This window comes from Drosophila albomicans, chromosome 3, assembly GCF_009650485.2.
Source record: "Drosophila albomicans strain 15112-1751.03 chromosome 3, ASM965048v2, whole genome shotgun sequence".
Taxonomy (NCBI): Eukaryota; Metazoa; Arthropoda; class Insecta; order Diptera; family Drosophilidae; genus Drosophila; species Drosophila albomicans.
In genome coordinates this window covers 16,900,105-16,923,281 of record NC_047629.2, presented here as the reverse complement: position 1 = coordinate 16,923,281, position 23,177 = coordinate 16,900,105, and the positions used below count along the sequence as shown (strand labels likewise).

Sequence of the window (23,177 nt, the reverse complement as noted above, 5' to 3'; positions counted from 1 at the left end):
CAAAGGAAGCCTTAAATTATTTGTATTAATTTATTTATTTGTTGTCTCGCCTGTATCAATGTATAGGGTATATTTTGGTATAACTAACTGTTCAGAGTAAATTAGTAAATGTTGAACTTAAATCTGCGGTCACACTGCGTTCGCCACTTTCAGATTCATTCGGGTATGTGTATACGACGCGTGTGTGCGTGTGTGAGTGTGTATGCACACAGTTTAATTTATAGTGATTTTGTGAGGAAATATAATCAGGTTATCAAAGTAATCGTTTTTCTAAACGGTTTGTGAGCAAGCAGGCGTCGGCTTATTCAGAATATACAGGCATTTCAGAACATGGCGTCCAACTAGATTCCAAAACACTTTCACTAACCCTCAGCTGCTTTAATCGGACTCATCGCGGGCGAAGAGAAAAGCAAAAGTGTCTTTGGTGTACCAGAAAAAAAAAACACAAATACGTAAAGCACCAATGTGTCAATGAGTGTTCGTGTTTTGTTTGTGACCACATAACTGTGATTCACCTCAATTAACAGTATAAAAATATCGGCAGATAAAGATTAAATCGCCACCTTAAAAGAAAGAAGCATTCATAGTACAAGAATAACAGCGAAGGCAACTTCTAATCACGGCGTTAGCAACAGAATAGAGCTAATTATTACTCCCACGCAAGGCGAGGCGAGGCCAAAGACGATTCGATCATCGAGACGAGACGGCATTAAGTCTGTCTGCGTAACAAACAATATAGCATGGGCAACGACGACAATCGTCGGCGGAAGACACCTTGCGGCTGTTGCATGTCTGTGTTCAAGTGGATACCCGTGCTCTTCATCTTCGCCGTGATCGGCTGGTCCTACTACGCCTATGTGGTGGAGCTATGTGTTCGTGAGTACTTCGTTGGTGTTCCTACAAAATTCGATTACTAATAATTACCATCGTTCTTTGCGTTGCAGTAAACACGGAAAATCGGGTTGCCATGATTTTCATGCTGTTCTTTTATCATATCACACTGATACTATTCCTATGGTCGTATTGGAAAACCATTTCAACATCAGTAGGCCGCGTGCCGGATCATGTAAGTGCACCGGGCGTTCGCGCTGAATCACTACGGTTTTTTTTTTGTGCTAGATAAGCAAAGCGATAACATTGGAGTGTTCGCAATTATAGTTTCCACAATTCACCTTAATTCTAAAATTCATATCGCTGTGACACTAACCAGATGTTTTGTTATAATTAGTTAAATTTGAAATTTACAATTTATATTTGTATATTTTCAGTGGCGCATACCAGATGAGGAGGTCAATCATTTGTTCCGTGCCGACAATCCAGAGACACAAAAACGTATTTTAAATAATTTTGCGCGTAATTTACCGGTTACAAATCGGTGAGTTTTATAAACACTGGCTCTTCCTTATCACTCAATTAATTATTGTCAATCTGTTCTATGTTTTCAGCACAATGAATGGCTCGGTGCGTTTTTGTGATAAGTGCAAGATCATCAAACCGGATCGATCGCATCATTGCAGCGTCTGCAGTTGCTGTGTCCTCAAAATGGATCATCATTGTCCCTGGGTGAACAATTGCGTTAACTTTTTCAATTACAAATTCTTTGTATTGTTTCTGGGCTACGCATTAATCTACTGTTTGTACGTTGCATTCACCACGCTGCACGATTTCATTCAATTTTGGCAGGTAAGTTTTCTTTTCACCCTTTTTACGCACTCATTTATGCATACGCACTGCATGATGTCTAAACATTATATATCTAAATAATCCTTGTACATACGATATACAATACATATATGCGTCTTATGCAATAATTTATAAAGACCGAAAACCAATTATCGGAACAGGGACAACTCAATGGCAGCGGCATGGGTCGCTTTCACATCCTATTCCTATTCTTCATCTCGATCATGTTTGCCATTAGTTTGGTGAGCCTCTTCGGCTATCACATCTACTTGGTGCTCGTCAATCGCACCACTTTGGGTGAGTAAACAGCTTAATACTAATAAATAACATTTTTTAATATCATATTTTCCTTCACCCATACACAGAATCGTTTAGAGCGCCCGTCTTTCGCATTGGCGGACCGGATAAGAATGGCTATAATCTGGGACGTTATGCAAACTTTTGTGAAGTGTTTGGCGACGACTGGCAGTATTGGTTTCTGCCCATCTTTACCAGGTATGTATTTCGATGCTAGATTCGCATCCATTTCACTTCATTCGTTCATTGCATTTACTACTAATTTCTACTGCACTCTAAAGAACCAAAAAAAAACCAAAGAAGTTTTAACCTTCTCTTTAGTTGTTGTTATTTGTGTGTGTTTTGTTGTTCATTATTTTTTTCGCTTTCTTCGAGTACTTTTACCTTACAATTTGGCAAATTAAAGGCATGTTTCAACATAAGTTATAAGAGACACCCTTTCTTTCACATTTGTTTTGACTCTCTGAATGTATTGTGCACCTTAATCTAACCAAGAACACGAAATTAGTTTAAATTGATTGTTTTTAGTAGTTTAAGTCAATAATGTGTTATTGTTAAAAGAAGAAGACCCCTGCAGGGATTGTTGAAAGCAAATGCTGTAAATCTCTCTCTCGCTCTCTTTGTTTGTAATTTAGTTGTAAGCAATAACCAAAATCGTTACTAAAATTGGCCTAATATTAGCATTGAGTGCAAATAACGAATAATGAACAATGTCGATCTTGCCATAATTTATACTTTGTTTATCATTTGTGTAAGCTCAAAGAGTCTCTGCAGTGTCTCAGTCAGACATACTTTACATAGTCGTTGTAAGCGTGTCACTGCAGAGCTGTAACTAATCATGAATAACCAAAATGCTTACTCAAATCACAACATTAAGAACAACAACAGACCAACTTTCTTAAACTGTATAAAGTGCAAACTATAGTAAATCTAACAAACAAAAACAACCCAAACCAACAAAAAAAAATGCAAATTTCCCACAAACAACAACAACAACAAAAACGTCTCGTTTTCTGTTTACAATTTCTGTTAACGAATACCTTAAACCTTCTGCTTATTCACAAATCCAAAACAAAACCACATCGAATTAACCCTGATTAGTAAGGGTGATGGATTGAGCTATCCGACGGCCACAGAGCAGACGGGCAACCAGAGTTACGATGCGATGGGCCACACCAATCACAGCACCGCCAACAGGTTAGATGTCCAACCGACAGATAAGTTGATTGACGCAATTCCCCTCAATAATCATCAACCTCATCTGGAGCTAGACAACGGCCAGCGCATCCCGTCTAGTCAAGTCATTGTCAATATTGAGCAAAGAGTTGCCGAAGCATCCGCGGCTGCAGCAACAACAGCAGCAGACTCATGCAACGTAGTCATTGATTTAATCGGTGATCAGACGGCTGCCAAGGATGCTGCGGTTCTAAATGGTGGCCATCCATTGTCTGCCAATGGCACTGCCGATAAAATTGTATAAAGAAGAGCATGCATTTAATTTTGTGTTGTATAGAGCCAGAATCAAGAGATGTATCCATTGAGTATGGTAGCTGCTGCCAATCGAATGAAGTGTTTTGTAAATGTGTATTTAATCTATATTCGTAAGTTTTAAAACAACGATTTGCGATCATCTGTATCTGTATCTGTAATATGTAAACCTCTAATACCTGCTACAGCTACTTGCCGAGTTCTCAGAATCCTCCTCATTTCCCCCCTCCACAAACGGCGTGTGAGAAAGCACTTGAAAATTGTCCCTCAAATACACTATGTTTTATACATACATCAGTTATAAAGAGACTATCAATATACCACATAAACATATATATTTATTTAAGGACTCATAATGTAAGCTAAATAATTGTTTTTTCTATTAAATGTACGTATTAAAATTGCCAGACAGGCACAGGACACGATTAATTGATTGAACATTTTTGGCAATATTAAGTAGTAGCATTTAATTGGAAACTTGTTGAATCTTGTGAGCACATACATACATACAACTAGTAATTTATATTTATAATAATAATCATTCGATGAGCAAATTGTTTAAACATCTCTTAGAAATCATTTCAAATGCTTAAGACTTGCTGTAATACAAACAAACAAAACAAAAATGATCCAGAACACAATCAACACACACAGCCCATGATAGATACGAATTTTGAAACGGTGGCATTATTGATGCTTTTATTTAATCTATAACTTTTAATTACATACTCGTAGTTAGTTGTTTACATTTTGCAAGTTTTGTTTATTTTCTTTAGACTTATGGCCTTTACTTTTTTGATATGACAATATTTTGTACACTTGAAATGAAATCGATAATGTTGAAGACGAAAATACATATAAACTATTATATATATAAAATGCTCAGGTTTGTTTTTAATTTGCCAATCTGAAAACGTAATCGCAGTTTCTTCAGTCTTTGCTTCTTGCACTGCATCAACATCATATCACACAACAAGTCCAGCACAGTTAGAAAAACAAAACACACACATCAATTTTCCATTTCCATTAATCCATGCTGAAATCTTTTTAACTATCCCGTCTCAATGTTGTCTATTCTGTATTTCTGTACTGTATTATTTATGAATCTTATTCCCGATGCAATGCAATCTCTTAGCTTTGGCGATGGTATTAGTTATCCGATTCGACATCTAGAGGAAGATACCGAATCCCTACTGGGATATCACAGCGATACACGCATCGAACTGGAAGAGGACTTTCTGACAGAGGGACGCTTTCAGGACTCCATCATTCCATAGCTAATCATGACTAGCGATAATGTGGCCACATATTACATTTAGAGAACGTGAATGAAATCAATCTTTGGCTTAGAATGAACAAACTTCAATGTAAATACGGACAGCAGAAATTCAAAAGTGGCGTATGTGTGTCTCTAGTTTACTAGATATTTACTTAGTCATATAATATACATATTTTGTACTAGTTGATATATATATATTAAGTTAAAACTGTATGATATAAGCGCACCATTGTTATCAAATTCTTTGTGTCTTATGTTGACAGTGCAAGTGACTTGACTGAATAACACGCCTATTACTCGTATATATGTAACACAAAATGCCAATAGCTGCTTATCTGCCTATGTATATCAATCGCTGCTAACCACCAGAGATGCAACCAAATCATTCCACAATGCGAGTATTGTATTAAACGATAGAGTATGAGAAAATTCCAAAAAACATAATTGTATAGATGCATAAGTCAAAATGTTATTAGAGCGTTATGAACAAATTCAAAAAGGGGGAGATGGACGATAGATACAGCTAGTTATGCAAAACAAAAAAAAGAAAAAAAATCACTGCAATGTCATCAATCTGTAGGTCTATATATTAAGTGTGTTAGGGGCGAGTACAATATAGTTAACAATATATAGTAAAAATCAATAAATTGAAAACTGTAAAACTAAGTTGGCTCAATCGAATCGACTCAAATCCTCATTGTCGGCGACTCCCGTCTTCGCCTCAGTTGCCACACCAAGTGTGCTGGACACAACTTCAAAGTCTGCCTCTTCTGCAGATGGCGGAGCTGCTTGTGCGGCGCGGCCATTGAATGGATTTGCATGCAATGGAACTGGCTTTGGAGCGGGCTTGGGAGAGGTTGTTGGAGTTGGAGCTGGCGTAGCTTCTATTGCTTCCATCGCCTCGCTATCAGGCTTCTCTTCGAGTTTGCGCTTCTTTTTCTTGCTCACCAGCACATCACGCCGCATGGTTACGCCCGTATCCTCGCTGCGTGGCAGCAGATCACTCAAGTCGGTCTCAATATCTGCATGCTGGGGCTGCAATTTCTCTTGCAACGCGGCGAGCGCAATGAGCAACGCCTCCTCCGTGCGTATTGTCCGTGATCCCTGTTTGGGCAGCACATTCACATAGTGATCAAAGAGCATTTCCGGATCATCGACCGTAAGCTTCTCGTCGTTGGCCAGCGCCTCCTCCAGGCCCTGCAGACCGCCGAAGACAATTAGCATATGATTGAATTCATACGATTTGCTGGGAACTTCATGGACGCTGGTGCCGCGATCAGATGTGCCGACGGTCACATCATAACCACCATCGTAGGGTGATTTTGTGAATATCTCCGACAACGAGTGTGCAATGCGCACCTGATAGCCCCAGTAGACGCCAGTTTCACGACGTGGCTCATCCGGACTGACCAAAGTACCACGCTGCTTCCTCGTTGTCTCTGCAAACCAAATGGAACTTAATTTGACTGTCTCTTGAAAAGCATGCAAAGCTTACCGCTTGGTGGATCCATTTTAACCGTTACACGTACACCAGCTTCCAGGGCCTTATCGATGAGCACATCGTTCAACAAGCCTACATTGGCATAGCTGTGACCATCCTTGGCTTGCTTGTCGCAGACAACGCCCTCGCGATAACGAAACTTGCTCTGTTGCCGCAGATGATGTGGCGTATCCAATGGATTTAGCAAACCAGAGTACTTCAAATCCTTATGCAGCGGAAAGAAAAACTTGCGTAGATACTGTGGACACTCCAGATATTGCAGAATACGCGCCAATTGCAGTGAACTACTTCGAACCGTTGCCGAGGCATTGCCTTGGGCATCGTCCTGCTCGTAGCTACGTTTTGTTTCACGCGCTGTGGCAACACCCACGTCGTCGAATACAATCACCTCGTTGACACGGAAAATACAAGCAGCTCGAGCTATTTGACCAGCAACATAGGCACGCAACTCGGCGGATTGTGCATTCTCCAGTATAGAGCCCGGAACTGCAATGCTTACTGTAGACGGGTTTGGTTTTACTGTTTTGGCTGCTTCGGTGGCATCTTTGGCAGCCGCTTCCTCATCCTGCACGCGCTGCAAATCCTTAAGAGCTTTGTCCTGCTTGCGTTGTCGCTTGAGCGCCTTGCGCTCCTCGTTAATCTTTTTCCACGATTTGTGAGGCTCTGTGGGCTTTGTGTTTCTGCTGGCGGCTGTTATTGCTGACATTGTACTGTGTTTATGTCAATATATAGCTCAACAGGTTGATAATAACATTAAAAACAACTGCAAGTTGCAAAAACAACAGCAGCCGCACGTGTAGTGCCCCAAGTGTGACCGTAAATCAATAACATAATTGCTTTTTTTAACATACCGACATAAGTTCATATATCCAGGGCTACAACATAACAAACAAAAATAGTGAATTGACGTTAATATAAATAAAAACCTAATAAGGTTGTAATGATTTAATTCCATTTCTAAGGCAATAATTATAGAAAATCTTTATTAAATAGTATTTATATTCTGAACTAAGTCATCCTATCGCTTAAAATCAAAACACATGGGTAATTTTTAAGGTACCAGTATTATTCCGATATCTATCGAAATCGGAATGTAACATCGGAAATGTGACATCGCTGACACAAACCGGCAAGGAAACAGACATTTGGGCTTTCCCTGTTAAGGCCACCACATCGTTTAAGTTTCCCCTTTTTATTTTAATAAAATGAGTCGCAACGTTCTGGCGCCGCCAACTCAACGGATGAGCCACAATCGCAACTACCGTGTTAACGTTGTGCACGACGATTTCGGTGGCAGCAAATGGAATTCCAAAAACCAGAGCTCAACTTCCAAGGGATATGAGGAACAGGATCTCTATGGAGATGAGGACTACGAGGACGACGGCACCGAGTGCAACATTGAAGAACAGCCCGACGGCAGCTTCAAGCTGGCATTGCATGTGCCCAAGTGAGTTATCTTGCCTTAATATTCGTATGCATTATAATTAAATTGGGCACACTTCGACAGATCGTTTTATGGTGGTTTAATTGGCTTCAAGGGCTCAACAAAACGTCGCATTGAAACCGAGAGCAAAACTACCATCCACGTGCCACGTCAAACGGATGCCTCTAACGATTTAATCATCAGGTCTAATGAACGTAGCAATGTGTGCTCCGCTCTGCGAAAAGTTCGTCTTCTATTGGATTCCCTACGCAAACGAATGCGACCAACTCATTTCCTGGCCGTACCATTAAACTCTGGTCAAGTAAAAGATCGCTTCATGGAGCTGAAACAAAAGATATTAGATGCCCAACTACCTGGCGTAGATTCGGAGCTATTCATATCGGAACGTTGCATTCATTTAACTCTGGGCGTCTATGTGCTCTTGGATGATGCGGAGCGTAAGAACGCTGTCAATGAACTGCAAACCTGTCGCCAATGGTTGGCTGACTTGACCACACCATTTGAACTAAAAGTCAAGGGTCTTGAAATCATGAACGATGATCCTAGCTCAGTACGAGTGCTCTACGCCTGTGTAGAGTCACCACAGCTTCAACAATTCGCTGATAAGTGTCTTAAGCATTTCCAAACAACCGGATTCTGTGCCACAGATAACAATACGCGTGATAACATCAAGCTCCACATGACGGTGTTGAATAGCCGCTATCGTGAGGAAAATAACAGCTCCTTCGATGGCAGCGAGATACTCAAACGCTTTAGCGACTTTGATTTCGGCACTGCACAATGCAACGAGGTTCATTTGTGTGTGCTCAAGTCATCCAGGGAGGTCGAGGACTTTTACAAGATAACGGGCAGTCTGAAATTCTAACGATCCAAACGAAATAAATCTAACATCAAATGTTACACACATACACGATTGAATTCAGTTTATTTTGTTTAAATTGTCTTGTTATTATTATTATTACATATACATGTGTGTATGTGAGCATTTAGTTTGTGCATTACTCTTGTCCCTGTTGGCATTCTGACAAGGACTCTCTCTTCTGTTATGTCGAGGAACGTTAACAATCCAAACATATTGTGCTCTGGCATTGTGTGGTTTCTGTGGTTTCTCTTTTATTACTATAAATATAAAAAATATACATATGCATATATATATATGTACATATATATATACTTGTGTGTGATGATTACATTTATTTCAATATAACAAAAAAATGGTTTAAACAAATTACTATATACGCATAGTAGTAGTAGGAGTGAAATGTGCTTAAGCTACAAAAAGGAGTAGAGGTTTGATTTGAATATAAACATACAAAAAGTCCAGCAATATTGCTGGGGAAGATAGGGGGGGAGTACAAAGATCATTGAGGCTGCTCGTCTGTCTCAACAGTCTCTGTATTGTTTTGTTGTTTTAGTTGTTCTTGTCACACAGGCACACATACATATATTGCAAGAAAAAAAAATGTGAACAACAAATAATATTAATATCGAACAGGTTTAAAATTAATGTTCCTTAATAACTAACTTGAACTACGCGTGTTTCGTTTTTGTTTGCTTCATATTCAGTATTTACTTTTCAATAGCTTCAGTCTAAAGTTGAGTTTTGGTTGACTTGTTATTTGTTATTTTAAATGTGATATTTCTTTTTCAATTCATATTTGTTTCAGTTTTATTTAAAGGCTGGAAAGAGGATTTGATTGGTGCCGTTTTTGTAAGATTAGTTTACGTTTTGTTCGTGCGCGTTGCGCTTTGTGGGGTTTCTCCCTTCTTCATATATGTGTATACATATATAAAGAATGGTTAAAATAAGCTGTTCCTAGTTATAATTTATCGTTTGTTTTTGCACTTGTACATACATAGACTATATGGTAAACATGTAAACAAATTGTACATAGTGGAAGAATTCTTAAATACATACATTTTTTATATGTGGATACCATAAGTATCCATTACGACGTGGCTCACGCTTAACAAACCAACAACGAAATACATGCATCATAGTTTTACATACAATTAACAACAATTATACGTAATCATTTAAAGAAGCACATTTAGATATTTCAATATACAAAAAATGATATTCATCTTCGAATTCATACTCATTTCATATAGCATTATTCATTTACTGTTGCTCACAATAATAATAATGGTAAACATACATACAAATTGATGAGCAAAAAACACTTGAACATGAATCAATCGATATCCTTTGTTGTACTTAACTATTATTTTGGCTAGTTAGTTTAGACAACTATATAATAATTCGTTTGTTATATATATATGTGTATATATCATCAATTATACATACATGCATTGTAAAAACAATTTATAAACTCTTTTTAAATTGATTTCTTTTATAAATAATATTGTTGAAACCAAAATATATATTTTAGGTTTATCCATAATAATTCTTCATAATTTTGTGTGCGTTTAGTGTTTTAGTTTTTGTTTCAGAGTGTGCGATTGTTCCGCGAGTGTCGTATGTGTGTGTGTGTGTGCAGCACCTACTCCCTAAGTCTCCCCAATAGACCAATCCCAGCCGATTCATCATCAATTGTTAATTGTCCAGATTAATGCAGCTGGCATTTGTATCCATTAACCAGCTACTATTTGGCATGACCATTGCTGAGCACAGCCGGCAAAACATTTGCCTGCTGGACGACAGCATTGATTGCATCGATTTCCTTCTTCAAGAACGCACCACTGTTCTCCTCGGGGGCATGGTCGGCGCATGCATTGGCGGTGTTAGTGTTGTTTGTGTTGTTGCTGTTGCTATCGTGGGCAGAGGATATGTTGCGTTTGCGTAGACCGGCGGCAGCAGCGTCCACCAGATTGGCGGCACCGCTACTAACTGAGCCGGCGGCTAGCTTCAGTTTGGGAAACTCAATGTCGCGCATCAGATCGTTTTTAAACTCAACGATGCCGCTAACAGTTTCGGTAACAGTCTTATCGATAAATTCCTCAATATTTTTGGTTTCCGCTTCAATCTTCTCCTTCAGCTTGCTGGACAATTGATCCATTTCACACTGATCGTGCGGCACACTAACCGCGTCTCGAGCGCAAATCTGTTGACCGTTGTGGTGTTGTATTGGCTTCGGACTTTGTTGCTGCTGCAGAAGCTGTGGGCGTGGTTGGAGTATTGGTGACTGATTCTGCTTTAGATCGTGTTGTAGCGATTGCTGTTGTTGTTGCTGTGGCATTGTGTCATTATTACGTTTAGCATGCTTACTCTCCACTCCGTCCTCCTTCTCATCATTGGCATTGAGATCATCGGTGCTGGCGGCCACCGCCAGCGGTTGATCGACAGCAGCCGTAATATTGCCATCGCTCTGCGTGGAAACCGGCACATTCGCCCCGGCGGAACTCCTGCTGGACCGTTGTGTGCGCGGCTCACCCCGTATGAATTTTGGTAGAATAAATATGGTCACTAGTGAAATAAGATGAAGGCACAAAAAAAATCTCAGGTACAATTTGATGCTGCCCTGTAATGCAAACATAAAGAAAATGTCATCAGTACGTTAATTGAAATCATCAATTAATTATGATCTTACCATGAATTCAAGCAGAACAAATGGGAATGTAGCGTAGCCCATCACAATGCGTGTGGTGATGCAGGTAAGAATGTCGTAGAACATGCGCGTAACCTGTGTGCTCTGGAAGCGGTGTCGGAACATGCGACGTGCCGTACGCGCAGCTGTAACCATCAGGGCGCCAGTGGCAAAGGTCAAGTAGTAGCCAGGATAGAAGCCATGCCACACGGCGCTCAATGTGAACGTCAAAAGTGTGCCATACTTCTTGGGCACACGCTCATAGACGAGTGTGCGCAACCAGCGATTTGTGCCGCAATTCCAGTTGCTGATCGCGTCTCGCATATTGGACGCAAACTGTAATAGAAATAATGAATTAAGTGACATAGTACATTAGGGGACATTTGAGAACTTACCTCAAATGATAGCACATTAATGTTGGATATGAGATCCCATTTGGCATTGCCGTCCTTATCGTAGCCGGTAAAACCCAAGCCCGAATTGTTGCAAATCGCATCGGCCAGCAGCCAGGCGTGATAATACTTAAAGCGTATGCAGGTGGTTGCCATCATGGCATACCAGAACTTATAGGGTATGCTGGTGCCATTAACAAAGTCATCATCTTTCATATTCTTTACGGGATAGATTTTGACAAACTTCATGAAGATGAATGCACACACCAAGCTGCCAAGGACCTTGCGTATGACGGTTTTCGTAGGTGACGGCTCCACCACCAATTCCGATTTGCCATTGTCCAAGCTGGCCTGCAAAACCAAAAATGAAATGAAATTGAAAATCATTGTAAATGCTGCAACTGCAAATGAAAATTGATGAGTCAGGCCGACAGACAGACTGACTGACTGACAAACAGCAGCAGTAGATGACAGACAACAAAAAGCTGAAGCCAAATGCCAGACAGTGGAGGAATAGTAAGGTCAACCCTTATTGGCCTGTTCTCCCCCTCTTTCTGTTGTTGTGTGGCTGCATTTCAAACTGTCAGACCAACCCATTCAGCCAGGCAGCAGCAGAGATAATGAAATCACTGCAGTTCTATTATGCAGGCGACCACATAATCACCTGCCCCTCAAACTGTCGGCACGTGTATGTGTATGAGCTCCACTTACGTTTGATGCTGGACGTTTCAATAGATTGTAGCCCTCGACAAATTCAATGTAATCCTTGTAGAAGACCAAGGGGCCGGCCATCAGGCTTTGGAAATGCCATACATACGAGAAGTATTCCAGTGCCGACGGCATTTTCCTAATGGCATGGTACTGTTGCGCCTTTGTCATGTCCTGATCAATACAATAATTGAATCATAAGCAATTAATTGATGAGAGTGTCATCAGAATGCGTGTGCAACTCTCACCTCATCCTTGCGCACAAAGCCATCATGTATGCTGAACGCCAGACTGGTCACCTTCTGTGTGATGATCATCAGTGGTCCCGTGATGTCCAAAGCATAGGAGCCGTAATCATAGAACTGACGCATCAGATGCACGCACAGCAAATAGCCCATGGCCACCAGCATGACGCTCCTGTGGAGATATATTTTACATCAGTTTAAAAGTCGTCAGGAAAGCATCAAATTTCAAAGCGTCTCGCACCTCTGAACAATGCGTGGATCTTGTGTGCGTATGACAATGTAGCATATTAAAGGAAGTCCAGCGATGTGAATTGCCTGTTGGCCAAAGCAAAAGTAGCCAAAGGTCAGTCCCAATGACAATCCAAATGCGTGACGCACCTCGCAGGACACCTTAGATGGATGGAGAAACGAACGGAAGAGCGAGGCTAGGAAGAGCGCTGATATTTGGCATATTAAGAAGTTGACCTGTAAAACAAAATTAAATCATTTGTCATTAATTAAGTGTGCTACGAAATTAAAACACAAACTAGTCTTAATTTTAAAGTTAATATATTGATTTACGACATGAAACAATTATCTGTAAGAAGTATTCAAATTGTGGGAATTGCGTCTTATTCTAACAAGTTAATTGATTGTAGAACATTCAACGGCTTCTAACGTAGTTGATAACAGTTCTTTATATAGTATCTTCGTCATACACATCAATTATGGCACTTTAACTTGTTTTCAGTTCAGCAATTGATTTCCCCTCTCATCCGAAACGTTTGCCATATACAGCATCTAGCAGTTACATTTACGTATGCGCATCTATCAGATACACTTACGTATACGTATTGTATAAATTTATACTCGAAGCTGTTGTCGTACATTGCTCTTGAACGTGATCACAGATCAGAATCACGCGTTCTGATCGATGTACAGTTGCAGTTGCACTGACCTTGGCCGTTGCTTGACTTTCTATGCAAATGCTGTCAGTTCATTTCAACTGCCTCGAGCAGTCATCGTCAAAACAAACGACAATCTGTAGGGGCGTAGGGCAGTTGTCTTTCTCAATATGTGCATACATAAGAACATACATACAATATACATATGTTGTAGCATGCACCTTGGCTACAATTGCAATGGGTTGACGACATTGCACTGCTAATTGCTAATTTATGGACTTGCTTAATTTCGAGTTCAATTAAAATTCTATTTCATTCGCAATTTCATTGATTTTTGTATTTTTAAAGAATTGAACGTCTTACAAAATAACATTCTGAGCCTATTTCTAGATTTAAATACAAATGCAAATGGTAATTGTCAACTGTCGGATCCTGAACTTATTCCCCACACTCTTGGTTTCATTCAATTCTCTTTCGGTAGTTTATAATTCCCATGATAGCGCCCGGGTGAGGCAAATATAGCGCTGATAACGACAGGCCCCGACAAATCAGACCATCACTAATCATGCACCGATAACTCGGTGCACAGTGATTATTCATTGTCAAGGCATTACTATTCTTAAAACCCCTCATGGGGCGGATGTGAGTGGAGTGTGGTGTTATCAATTAACGACACCAGTCTTGCAACTTCAATCTTAATTCGCTCAAATATATACACATATTATATTATATTATGTTTATTGTTGTCTGCCCCACTTGAAATCAGTGCAAAAGTAAATGCTAATGTGCTGTAATCAATCTCAGACCATGTAATCAGCTGCCACTTAAAGTAAAATGAGCAACAAAGAAACTAGAGCATTACCCAATCATCCATCAACGACACAAATCTATAAATACTATATGCAGCTAAAAACGGCTGTTAATATTATGTCAAGCTGTTCACTAATAGGATAACTATGTAGTTGCAAGCAATAATAGCAGTTATTCTCTATTTCAATGCTGGGGACTTATTTGCATATCAAACAAAGAACATGTTTCCAAAAATACCATACGATAGCTTATCAACAAACGAAAGAAACGAAATAAATATAGTAATTGCGATTGAAATGACTTTGTGGGTTATCGGTCAGTAAGTGGAATGCGCCTAACCGTGGAGATAACACAAAAGCACAAACCACAATAAAGCTTTAGAGTAGTAAAACATAATATAATGTTTAATAATATATTAAATTTTATTCAATTATTTGTATTATATCATATATATCAAAAAATGCCAAAGTTATTTGAAAAATTCATTAATTTCGGTTTGCAGGACAGTTGAGCACAAGCCTACTTCTTCGACACTCTCCAGCTTCGACATCGAACCAATTGCCAATTCGACATCTGCGTAACAGACGTACTCCGCCCTGACACTCGTAGTATTGACGACAGTGGATTGCGTCCTGAAGGAAAGTGCCATCTGTCCTGGTGTGACAGTCTTCCTTAGAAAAGCTCATGAAGGTCACAAGAGGTCTGGGAATACGTTGTGGAGGTGCTAATGAGGGAGGAGTAGTTTCTATCCCTGGTTCAAGGGTAGATGTCGTCTCTGGTTCACGGGTAGATGTCTTCTCTGGTTCACGGGTAGTAGTTGATTTCACTGATTCACAAGGAGTGGTAGTTAATTCCACTGGTTTACAAGGAGGAGTGGTAGATGGTTTCACTGATTCACAAGGAGTGGTAGTTGTTTTCTCTGGTTCACAGGGAGTAGTAGTTGGTTTCTCTGGTTCGCAGGGAGTAGTTGGCTTCACTGGTTCACATGTAGTAGTTGGCTTCTCGGGTTCGCAGGGAGTAGTAGTTGGTTTCTCGGGTTCGCAAGGAGTGGTGGTAGTTGTTTTCTCTGGTTCACAGGGAGTAGTAGTTGGTTTCTCGGGTTCGCAGGGAGTAGTTGTTTTCTCTGGTTCACAAGGAGTAGTAGTTGGTTTCTCTGGTTCGCAAGGAGTGGTGGTAGTTGTTTTCTCTGGTTCACAGGGAGTAGTAGTTGGTTTCTCTGGTTCGCAGGGAGTAGTTGGCTTCACTGGTTCACATGTAGTAGTTGGCTTCTCGGGTTCGCAGGGAGTAGTAGTTGGTTTCTCGGGTTCGCAAGGAGTGGTGGTAGTTGTTTTCTCTGGTTCACAGGGAGTAGTAGTTGGTTTCTCGGGTTCGCAGGGAGTAGTTGTTTTCTCTGGTTCACAAGGAGTAGTAGTTGGTTTCTCTGGTTCGCAAGGAGTAGTTGGCTTCACTGGTTCACATGGAGTAGTTGGTTTCTCTGGTTCGCAAGGAGTGGTGGTAGTTGTTTTCTCTGGTTCACAGGGAGTAGTTGGTTTCTCTGGTTCACAAGGAGTAGTAGTTGATTTCTCTGGTTCACAGGGAGTAGTAGTTGATTTCTCGGGTTCGCAAGGAGTGGTGGTAGTTGTTTTCTCTGGTTCACAGGGAGTAGTAGTTGGTTTCTCGGGTTCGCAAGGAGTGGTGGTAGTTGTTTTCTCTGGTTCACAGGGAGTAGTAGTTGGTTTCTCGGGTTCGCAAGGAGTGGTGGTAGTTGTTTTCTCTGGTTCACAGGGAGTAGTAGTTGGTTTCTCGGGTTCGCAAGGAGTGGTGGTAGTTGTTTTCTCTGGTTCACAGGGAGTAGTAGTTGGTTTCTCGGGTTCGCAGGGAGTAGTTGTTTTCTCTGGTTCACAAGGAGTAGTAGTTGGTTTCTCTGGTTCGCAAGGAGTGGTGGTAGTTGTTTTCTCTGGTTCACAGGGAGTAGTAGTTGGTTTCTCGGGTTCGCAAGGAGTGGTGGTAGTTGTTTTCTCTGGTTCACAGGGAGTAGTAGTTGGTTTCTCGGGTTCGCAAGGAGTGGTGGTAGTTGTTTTCTCTGGTTCACAGGGAGTAGTAGTTGGTTTCTCGGGTGCGCAGGGAGTAGTTGTTTTCTCTGGTTCACAAGGAGTAGTAGTTGGTTTCTCTGGTTCGCAAGGAGTGGTGGTAGTTGTTTTCTCTGGTTCACAGGGAGTAGTAGTTGGTTTCTCTGGTTCACAGGGAGTAGTTGGTTTCTCTGGTTCACAAGGAGTAGTAGTTGATTTCTCTGGTTCACAGGGAATAGTTGGTTTCTCGGGTTCACAAGGAGGGGTGGTAGTTGATATCTCTGGTTCACAGGGAGTAGTTGGTTTCTCTGGTTCGCAAGGAGAGGTGGTAGTTGTTTTCTCTGGTTCACAGGGAGTAGTTGATTTCCCTGGTTCACAAGGAGTAGTTGGTTTCTCTGGTTCACAAGGAGTAGTCGTACTTGGTTTCTCTGGTTCACAAGAAGTCGTAGTTGGTTTCTCTGGTTCACAAGGAGGGGTGGTAGTTGGTTTCTCTGGTTCACAGGAAGGTGTCGTTGTTTTTTCTGGTTCACAGGTGGTGGTCAGTGGTTGGTTGCAAGGAGTTGTAGTGGATTCACAAGGAGGAGTTGTTGTGGGCTGTAGACGGTTTTCTACACTTGCCGTAACACGCAAGCCTACGCCTCGAAAATTTAAACAGTTAACCAAATTGGACAATTTGCACGACTGGCTGAGTTCATCATAGAATTGACCAAAGCGACAGCTATAATGAACGGCTCTGCCCCTCGTACAGACGTAATAGCCGTCGCATCTGGAAGGATCAACTAGATGTACGCCTTCAGCTAGACTGTTGCAACTTGGACGCAGATCTCTGTGTTGGGCATTTGAGGATGCAATGGTGATTGCTGCAGCCACAAAGGCTACAAGTTTAATATGAACTGAAAGGAGAAACCCAACTGTGAAACAATTGCCTATTTCAGCACGTGAAATGCAAGACTTACAAGATATCATGTTTAGCACGGTTTTGGTAGAAAGGATAACTAACTAGGGCACTATGTTACTTTACCGCTTTCGCTTTGTAATTATTGTAGCTGGACCAACCTACAAGGGCTTTTATACACCATCTTACTATCTAACCACGCTCAAGTGTTTTCATGTTAACTAGACCCTTAGTAATTTGGTTAATTAGAGTAAAAAGTGGCATTAATGAGTGTAATGCAAGTAAAGTACATTGGCACTCGGTCTCACACAGACACTGCATTCTTATCTTATGTTTTACAAGTTCTCGGAAATGTTTGTTATTGTTGAAAAGAAAACGCAGTATATTTTTTAAAGTTCAAGGACTAGTAAAGACAAAGTCATCAAAGAATTTTGTTATTTTCTTGAGAGTCTACAACTGTAAATTCGAAGCATGCTCATTCTACAAGCCACCACTGTATTGCTATATTTACAAGGCGAAGCATAAAGAACCATGTCGATAAGTGCGTCGCAGGTCTTAAAAACAAAGGCGATCGTGGCCTGATGGGGGCAACATTTGTGCGTCATAAAGATAAGTTTAGGTTCGAGGTGTTTTTAGCGCTATTTTGCGATTGACGCATTTCAGATATAAGAACCTCAGTCGAAATATATTATAAATGCACTGATACGTTTGAATCAAGACAATAATCCCATTACAAAAATGAGAATTCATTTACGGTTTTTTCACCGGGATGCTCTTTGGACCCATTGTTATTTGAATTTCCAGTATCGAAGGTTAATGCATTGTTCCTCATTAATGTGTTAATTATAACAATTACAGTTAAAAGTTTAAACCTCGCGTAATGATGTTTCTAAAGCGTTTTTCACTGCTTTCATTCGTTCTTGAAGCCACAATGTCATCTGCCAAGCTGTCCATCAACGGAATCTCGCAACCAAACTCATTTTATGTTGTAATCTCTTCTACTGTTGCAAGGCACACACAACGAATGTTGATCAACCAGTTTTCAAGATAGCATCTGGTGGAATTCATGGAGCACAAGCTACATTCGTGTTTACCAAGCTCTCAGTTATGCGGCCAATGAAAGGGAAATCTTGTCTTAGAAGATTGGAAGCGAAACAAATTTGAAAATTGTACTTTATCTTCTTGCTCTGACTGTAATATATATCGTATACCGAAAACTAATGTAACTTGCACATCATTTAATGTGTTGCAAGTATTTTCAGAATATTAAACAATACTGTTAGCAACTATTGTATTAAATGGTCCGCAAGTTACATACATAATGATGACTACAAGTACAGTATGCGGAAGGAAGTCGTCGAACGACTTGCTGAGCTAATGCCAAGGCCTTTGTTTCTCAGTCGGGTGGGGCGAACAGACAGAGTAGAGCCCTCACCTATTGTGCGGTTTGCCCGAAACTGGTCTCTTTATGAGCCCAAGGTAAAACGGGTAAATTGAGCAAATGAGCTCAGCCAAGCAGACACAACGTAGTTATCGTCATATAATTGTGACAACAGCTCTTTAAGCTATAACATTGAAATACAATTGACTGAAATTCAAATATTCTTTATGCTCCTTCCTCTGAATTTCGTCCCGTACACGACATATAAAGCTGGATGCTACATATAAGCCCTACTTCACGGTGGCAAGCAGTGTGTGCACAACAATGCATTTAATCTGGCTGCATGCAGCAATTTGCTGCTGCAGACACTCTTCATTCAGCCTACCCTTTGATTTTCTTTTGTTTGGCGCAGCTTAAACCACTTGCAATGTTGCAAGCTCTTAAATTCAGCCGCGTGCAGCGACTTTTAGAATTTTATCAGACAATCTGCCATCAGTCGATCAATCATTAAACACTTGGCGGTCGTGTGAATGACTTTTACACTTCATGTTGTTGCTATTGTTGCATGCACATGCAGTCAATAAAAAATAGCAGACTATAAATCATTTAATTAAATACACTGTTGTCCGTCTCAAGTTTGCCAAACATCAAACACAAATGTGAAAAAGCAAAATCGCCAAATAGCCGCATTCAGAAAGGTGGCGTGATGACTATAAATAAATATAAAAACAATAAAAGCAGCAACAACAAATTTTTGTGTGTACGCGCAATAAAAATACGTTAAATACATCTTCTGTGCGCCGAAGCTTGGCTAAATTGCTACAGACCAGAACGTGGATACATATCGCTTACCGATCTACGATTGATATTAAACCTCCCATTTTAAATATTATTTGATCGAGAGATGAGCTTGCCAACAGCTGAGCAAACAATCACCGAAACAAACCGGCAATTTCCACATCTATGATAAAAAGCAAAAAACACAAAAACAAAAACTAATAAAGTGGCGCCATTTGGAAGCAACAGCTGATGGTTGTCAGCTATAAGAACGAGAGAGAGAGAGAGAGGGTGAGAGACTATCTGATGGTAGCAAACTGACGCAATTTGCTGGCAACAACTCATTCTAGCATTAATATATCAAATAACTCAAGGTCACAAACGTTAGTAAATGAATACATTTTGTCCCCCAACTCGGTAAAGTGAAAATGGCAACAATTGTTATCGCGCTCTCACTTTCCACACACTCGTTCTTCCTCCCTCTCTGTTACGCTCTTCTCAATGTAGTCGACGCAACTGGTTGACACGCATGTCAATTACGATTTACAGACTTTTTTTTTGTTATTATTACTGTTGATACTTTGGCCTTTGCTCTTTGCACACATGAACCAGTTCAGGTTCACAGAATTTGCAGAGTCAAAAACTGTTGCTACGCATTTAGCTTTGTTGTTGTGGCATTTGAGTGCGGCGTATAAACAGCAAAAATGTCAAAAATGCGCAAAAAATAATAAATTCAACAAAACCACATGCAGTCGGAAAGAAAGAGGGCCAAAAACGTGGGTGATGATGAAAAGAAAACAACAAGCGAAAAGAGGAGATTCGAGATATACAGTTGTCTTAAAGCCGGCTGGGAGCTGTTTTGCGGCAGTTCATTAATTAATACTGCCAAAACACACACATATGTATGTATGTATGTACGAAATAATACATTGTATTTTGGCCAATTTTGTAGCTTAAGCAGAAAATGCTTATAAAGTGTCGAGTGAGCATTGGTACATATATAATATTTATTTTGTGTATTTGCGTGCTTGGGTTTGGCCTTCGAAACAATTTACATAATAAAAAAAAACTAATAAAATATTTGGTGCTAAATGATAAGCTGGTAGCAACGATTGCTCGATTACACCACACCACGCCAACAGACATCACACCACACCACCCACACAAACATATACACACCACAGTGGGCGACCTTCTTGCGAATTGAAATGTGTCACACGTAATACGAAAATACAGTAAAAAGCTTTGAGCGAGCCAATTAACTCTTTATTATAGAGCAGTCACCATAAATAGTACCTGAAACACCCTGTGAACGTGAGCTATGTCTCGCCATAACGACTCAACTCCGCTGTCTGAGTCATCGACTCACACGCTGTCCGTCTCTCTTTCTCTTTCTCTCATTCACAGCTGTTGCTAATTTTTGTTTACAAACAAACAGTGACATTTTGAATTTGAATTTTTTAGAAGCGTTATTTAAAAAAACAGAAGAATTCCCCCAAGAGGCAACTGTGTGAAACATCAGGCCACCAAATTTATCGGCTTTATATATGCGTTTGTGTAGAATGTATTGTGTGAAGCACATTAACAAATATTTTGACGTGCTGCTCTCACATTTACATTTGTCGGCAACGCTGACGGCATTGCGGATTAGATCATCCAAGTGACTTTAATACACAATTGACAAACTAAGTAAAAACCACTACGTAAAGGTAACTAGCTTGCATTTGCATTAGATTAGCAGGCAGCAGACCCTTCAATAATACGGGTTTAATGTCGGTCCTCAAGTGGACCACAAGACGAGCTTACTTACTACTACAAGCATAAAGTGCATGTGCAAATGCGTTTCAAGTGCTTTTGACTTGCACCGTTAATAACCTCTCGTTCTTCTTAAAGCGTGCCACCTCGCTCGCTCTTATTCGTTGTTCTCATGCCGTGTTCATTATGCAAATGTGAAATGCTATCCATGTGTTTAATATGTGCATGTGTGTGTGTTTGTGAGAGAACGCGAGAATAGGTTAAACGTGTCTCATCTACTGCAGTTTCAACTGTTTGCTCAATTGGCAGAACGGGCGACAAGTGCTGTGATTAATTCGCACCCAACTCGTCCAATTACACAATTTGATGAAGTGATGCATCAGTTTTAAATACACGTGCCGACCGACTAATCAAAATAGTTCATAAATATACGTATAATGGCAGCTTGTGGACAAAAGCAACCTTATATTAATTTAATTCGCTGATATGAAAACACTGATTTAAGTCAGTTTATTCCGTGCGCCGCCAGATTGCACAAATAATAAATATATTATATATGTACGTATATTTATTTGTATGCAAACATTCACACACGACAACAGAACGACAGAGGTTAATGACAGCGTGATAGAGCGAAATGTACACAAAGTAGAGCAGAATACATCCATAAAAATATAAACGGTCTATAAAAAGTGCTTTTGTTAAACGACTAATTGGAAGCGCCAAAACTGTTTACAATTCTGCTTTAAATAGGAATAAATTACATAAATTCCAATCGGATTAAAGCTCGCCATCTAAATCCAACATGAATGAGCGCGTGCTTGCAAAACAAAAAGAAACACCTTACAATCGAAAACTTTGCCCAATGACGTGTTGCGCCTGTTTTCGTTGAGGGGGGAGGGAGTAACAAAGCAATAGTATGGTTGCAATGAGGGAGGGAGGGAGGCAGAAATAGCAGAAATGTAACCTTAAAACGAAATACATATGCAGCCGGCGTTTAGCCTTCAGTGAAATATTGACAGCACTCACAAATCATACATACATACATACAAAGAGACACACACGTTCATAACACAAGGCAAAATAATCCTGTGCTATATTTTTTGATGGTGTTTAACAATTAATAAATGCTGCACTCACACACACGATTATTACAAATGCGGGCACAACACAGAAGGGGAACAGAATGAGGGGGAAGCAGCAATTTTACTTACCAAATCAACAGAGAGCCCAACCATGTCGGCCAGCCAGGTAAAAATGCGGCTGCCATCATAGCAATCACTACTCTCAATATTTGTTGGTGATTCGAGCATTTTAGCTTAGTTGCTGCTTTGCGGTTTTGATTTCGGCGTTGTCCTCGTTATTACTTCATTTGAACTGAAGAATTGGGAACGTTGATGATAAAGCGCGTGTTGCCTGCCTTGCTGTATACAAAGGAAACGCCGTCACCGCCACTGTCGCGCGTACGTTCTCAACGCGAATGGAAAATTCTTGCACTTAATTCACAGATAAAGACACACGTCTAGCACCTTTTTTTGCTGCTGTCTCGCCTGTGGCTTCTTCTTCCGCCCACAAATTTGGGTCACGTTTTGCTTCACTTGTAAATTTTTGTGCAATAATTTTTGGAAGTATATTTATTACTTGTGGATTATGTATGTATTTTTTTTGTATTTTGTAATCGCACAAAATGCGTGCGTCAAAATGGCCGTTCTCTTTGCGCTACAAATCGTACTTGCGCTGCTCGCGTCCGACACGATTGAAAGAGAGAATGAAACTGACTGACTGCGATTCGATTTAATTAAAAAATGTTGTGTGTTATGCCGAAAAATATACACATCCGCTTCTGTGTGTGTGTTTCACGAAAGTCTAAATTATTAAGCAAAAGTGTGCTAAGTACTCAAACTGTCGTATCTGAAACTACGACAATTATACAAAAGAATAACAAAATATTATTATTAATTTTGATGGCGCGGTTCGCCCCTACATATGTGTGCTGTCTAGGGTGACCGTACTTTTAACTATCGAATATACCACTCTACTTC

General features: G+C 40.3%; 5 protein-coding genes and 1 long non-coding RNA gene across 55 annotated transcripts; 3 read left to right on the top strand and 3 right to left on the bottom strand.

The window, feature by feature from the left end:
* Positions 1 to 54: 54 nt before the first annotated feature.
* Positions 55 to 5,185, top strand: LOC117569927 (palmitoyltransferase ZDHHC20-B). Of its 7 annotated transcripts, none has more exons than XM_052004105.1 (8): positions 59 to 163; positions 225 to 876; positions 945 to 1,066; positions 1,269 to 1,375; positions 1,446 to 1,683; positions 1,821 to 1,980; positions 2,049 to 2,178; positions 3,082 to 3,888. In XM_052004105.1, exons 2-8 carry the CDS (start codon positions 741 to 743, stop codon positions 3,458 to 3,460), a joined length of 1,272 nt encoding a protein of 423 aa, XP_051860065.1. In that variant the 5' UTR covers positions 59 to 163; positions 225 to 740; the 3' UTR covers positions 3,461 to 3,888. The 7 variants fall into 7 exon arrangements, 6 of the variants coding, with proteins under 6 accessions (XP_034107175.1, XP_034107177.1, XP_051860065.1 ...); XR_004572291.2 differs by having other exon boundaries at positions 60 to 876; positions 3,082 to 3,581; positions 3,657 to 3,888; XM_034251285.2 differs by having other exon boundaries at positions 60 to 876; positions 3,082 to 3,177; positions 3,252 to 3,419.
* Positions 5,186 to 5,316: 131 nt separating this feature from the next.
* Positions 5,317 to 7,079, bottom strand: LOC117569926 (putative methyltransferase C9orf114). Its single transcript, XM_034251280.2, has 2 exons — positions 6,243 to 7,079; positions 5,317 to 6,186 (listed from the first exon to the last, which is right to left on the bottom strand). The coding sequence occupies exons 1-2, from the start codon at positions 6,952 to 6,954 to the stop codon at positions 5,420 to 5,422; spliced, it is 1,479 nt and encodes a 492-aa protein (XP_034107171.1). The 5' UTR covers positions 6,955 to 7,079; the 3' UTR covers positions 5,317 to 5,419.
* Positions 7,080 to 7,310: 231 nt separating this feature from the next.
* On the top strand, positions 7,311 to 8,600 carry LOC117569929 (activating signal cointegrator 1 complex subunit 1). The gene is made up of 2 exons (XM_034251289.2): positions 7,311 to 7,695; positions 7,756 to 8,600. The coding sequence occupies exons 1-2, from the start codon at positions 7,454 to 7,456 to the stop codon at positions 8,555 to 8,557; spliced, it is 1,044 nt and encodes a 347-aa protein (XP_034107180.1). The 5' UTR covers positions 7,311 to 7,453; the 3' UTR covers positions 8,558 to 8,600.
* Positions 8,601 to 10,171: 1,571 nt separating this feature from the next.
* LOC117569925 (lysophospholipid acyltransferase 6) lies at positions 10,172 to 23,043 on the bottom strand. 3 transcript variants are annotated; one of them, XM_034251277.2, is made up of 8 exons: positions 22,350 to 23,043; positions 12,827 to 13,050; positions 12,589 to 12,757; positions 12,344 to 12,514; positions 11,636 to 11,983; positions 11,244 to 11,576; positions 10,907 to 11,174; positions 10,601 to 10,811 (listed from the first exon to the last, which is right to left on the bottom strand). In XM_034251277.2, the coding sequence occupies exons 1-8, from the start codon at positions 22,446 to 22,448 to the stop codon at positions 10,735 to 10,737; spliced, it is 1,689 nt and encodes a 562-aa protein (XP_034107168.1). In that variant the 5' UTR covers positions 22,449 to 23,043; the 3' UTR covers positions 10,601 to 10,734. The 3 variants fall into 3 exon arrangements, with proteins under 3 accessions (XP_034107167.1, XP_034107168.1, XP_034107170.1); XM_034251279.2 differs by having other exon boundaries at positions 10,922 to 11,174; positions 22,350 to 23,042; XM_034251276.2 differs by having other exon boundaries at positions 10,172 to 11,174; positions 22,350 to 23,039.
* On the bottom strand, positions 14,681 to 17,642 carry LOC117569928 (proteoglycan 4). Of its 40 annotated transcripts, none has more exons than XM_052004081.1 (6): positions 17,284 to 17,642; positions 16,620 to 17,220; positions 16,473 to 16,532; positions 16,117 to 16,166; positions 15,654 to 15,807; positions 14,681 to 15,266 (listed from the first exon to the last, which is right to left on the bottom strand). In XM_052004081.1, exons 1-6 carry the CDS (start codon positions 17,291 to 17,293, stop codon positions 14,765 to 14,767), a joined length of 1,377 nt encoding a protein of 458 aa, XP_051860041.1. In that variant the 5' UTR covers positions 17,294 to 17,642; the 3' UTR covers positions 14,681 to 14,764. The 40 variants fall into 40 exon arrangements, with proteins under 40 accessions (XP_051860041.1, XP_051860053.1, XP_051860044.1 ...); XM_052004093.1 differs by lacking the exon at positions 16,117 to 16,166 and adding an exon at positions 15,488 to 15,533 and having other exon boundaries at positions 14,681 to 15,217; positions 15,798 to 15,827; positions 16,503 to 16,532; positions 17,284 to 17,631; XM_052004084.1 differs by lacking the exon at positions 16,117 to 16,166 and adding an exon at positions 15,488 to 15,533 and having other exon boundaries at positions 14,681 to 15,364; positions 15,798 to 15,827; positions 16,503 to 16,532; positions 17,284 to 17,622.
* Positions 15,189 to 16,726, top strand: LOC117569930 (uncharacterized). Of its 3 annotated transcripts, XR_007954775.1 has the most exons (6): positions 15,199 to 15,266; positions 15,387 to 15,533; positions 15,654 to 15,713; positions 15,798 to 15,857; positions 16,383 to 16,532; positions 16,620 to 16,726. It is a non-coding gene; the product is annotated as an uncharacterized LOC117569930 (long non-coding RNA). The 3 variants fall into 3 exon arrangements; XR_007954777.1 differs by lacking the exons at positions 15,387 to 15,533; positions 15,654 to 15,713 and adding an exon at positions 16,137 to 16,196 and having other exon boundaries at positions 15,189 to 15,266; positions 16,503 to 16,532; XR_007954776.1 differs by lacking the exon at positions 15,387 to 15,533 and having other exon boundaries at positions 15,213 to 15,266.
* Positions 23,044 to 23,177: the final 134 nt, after the last annotated feature.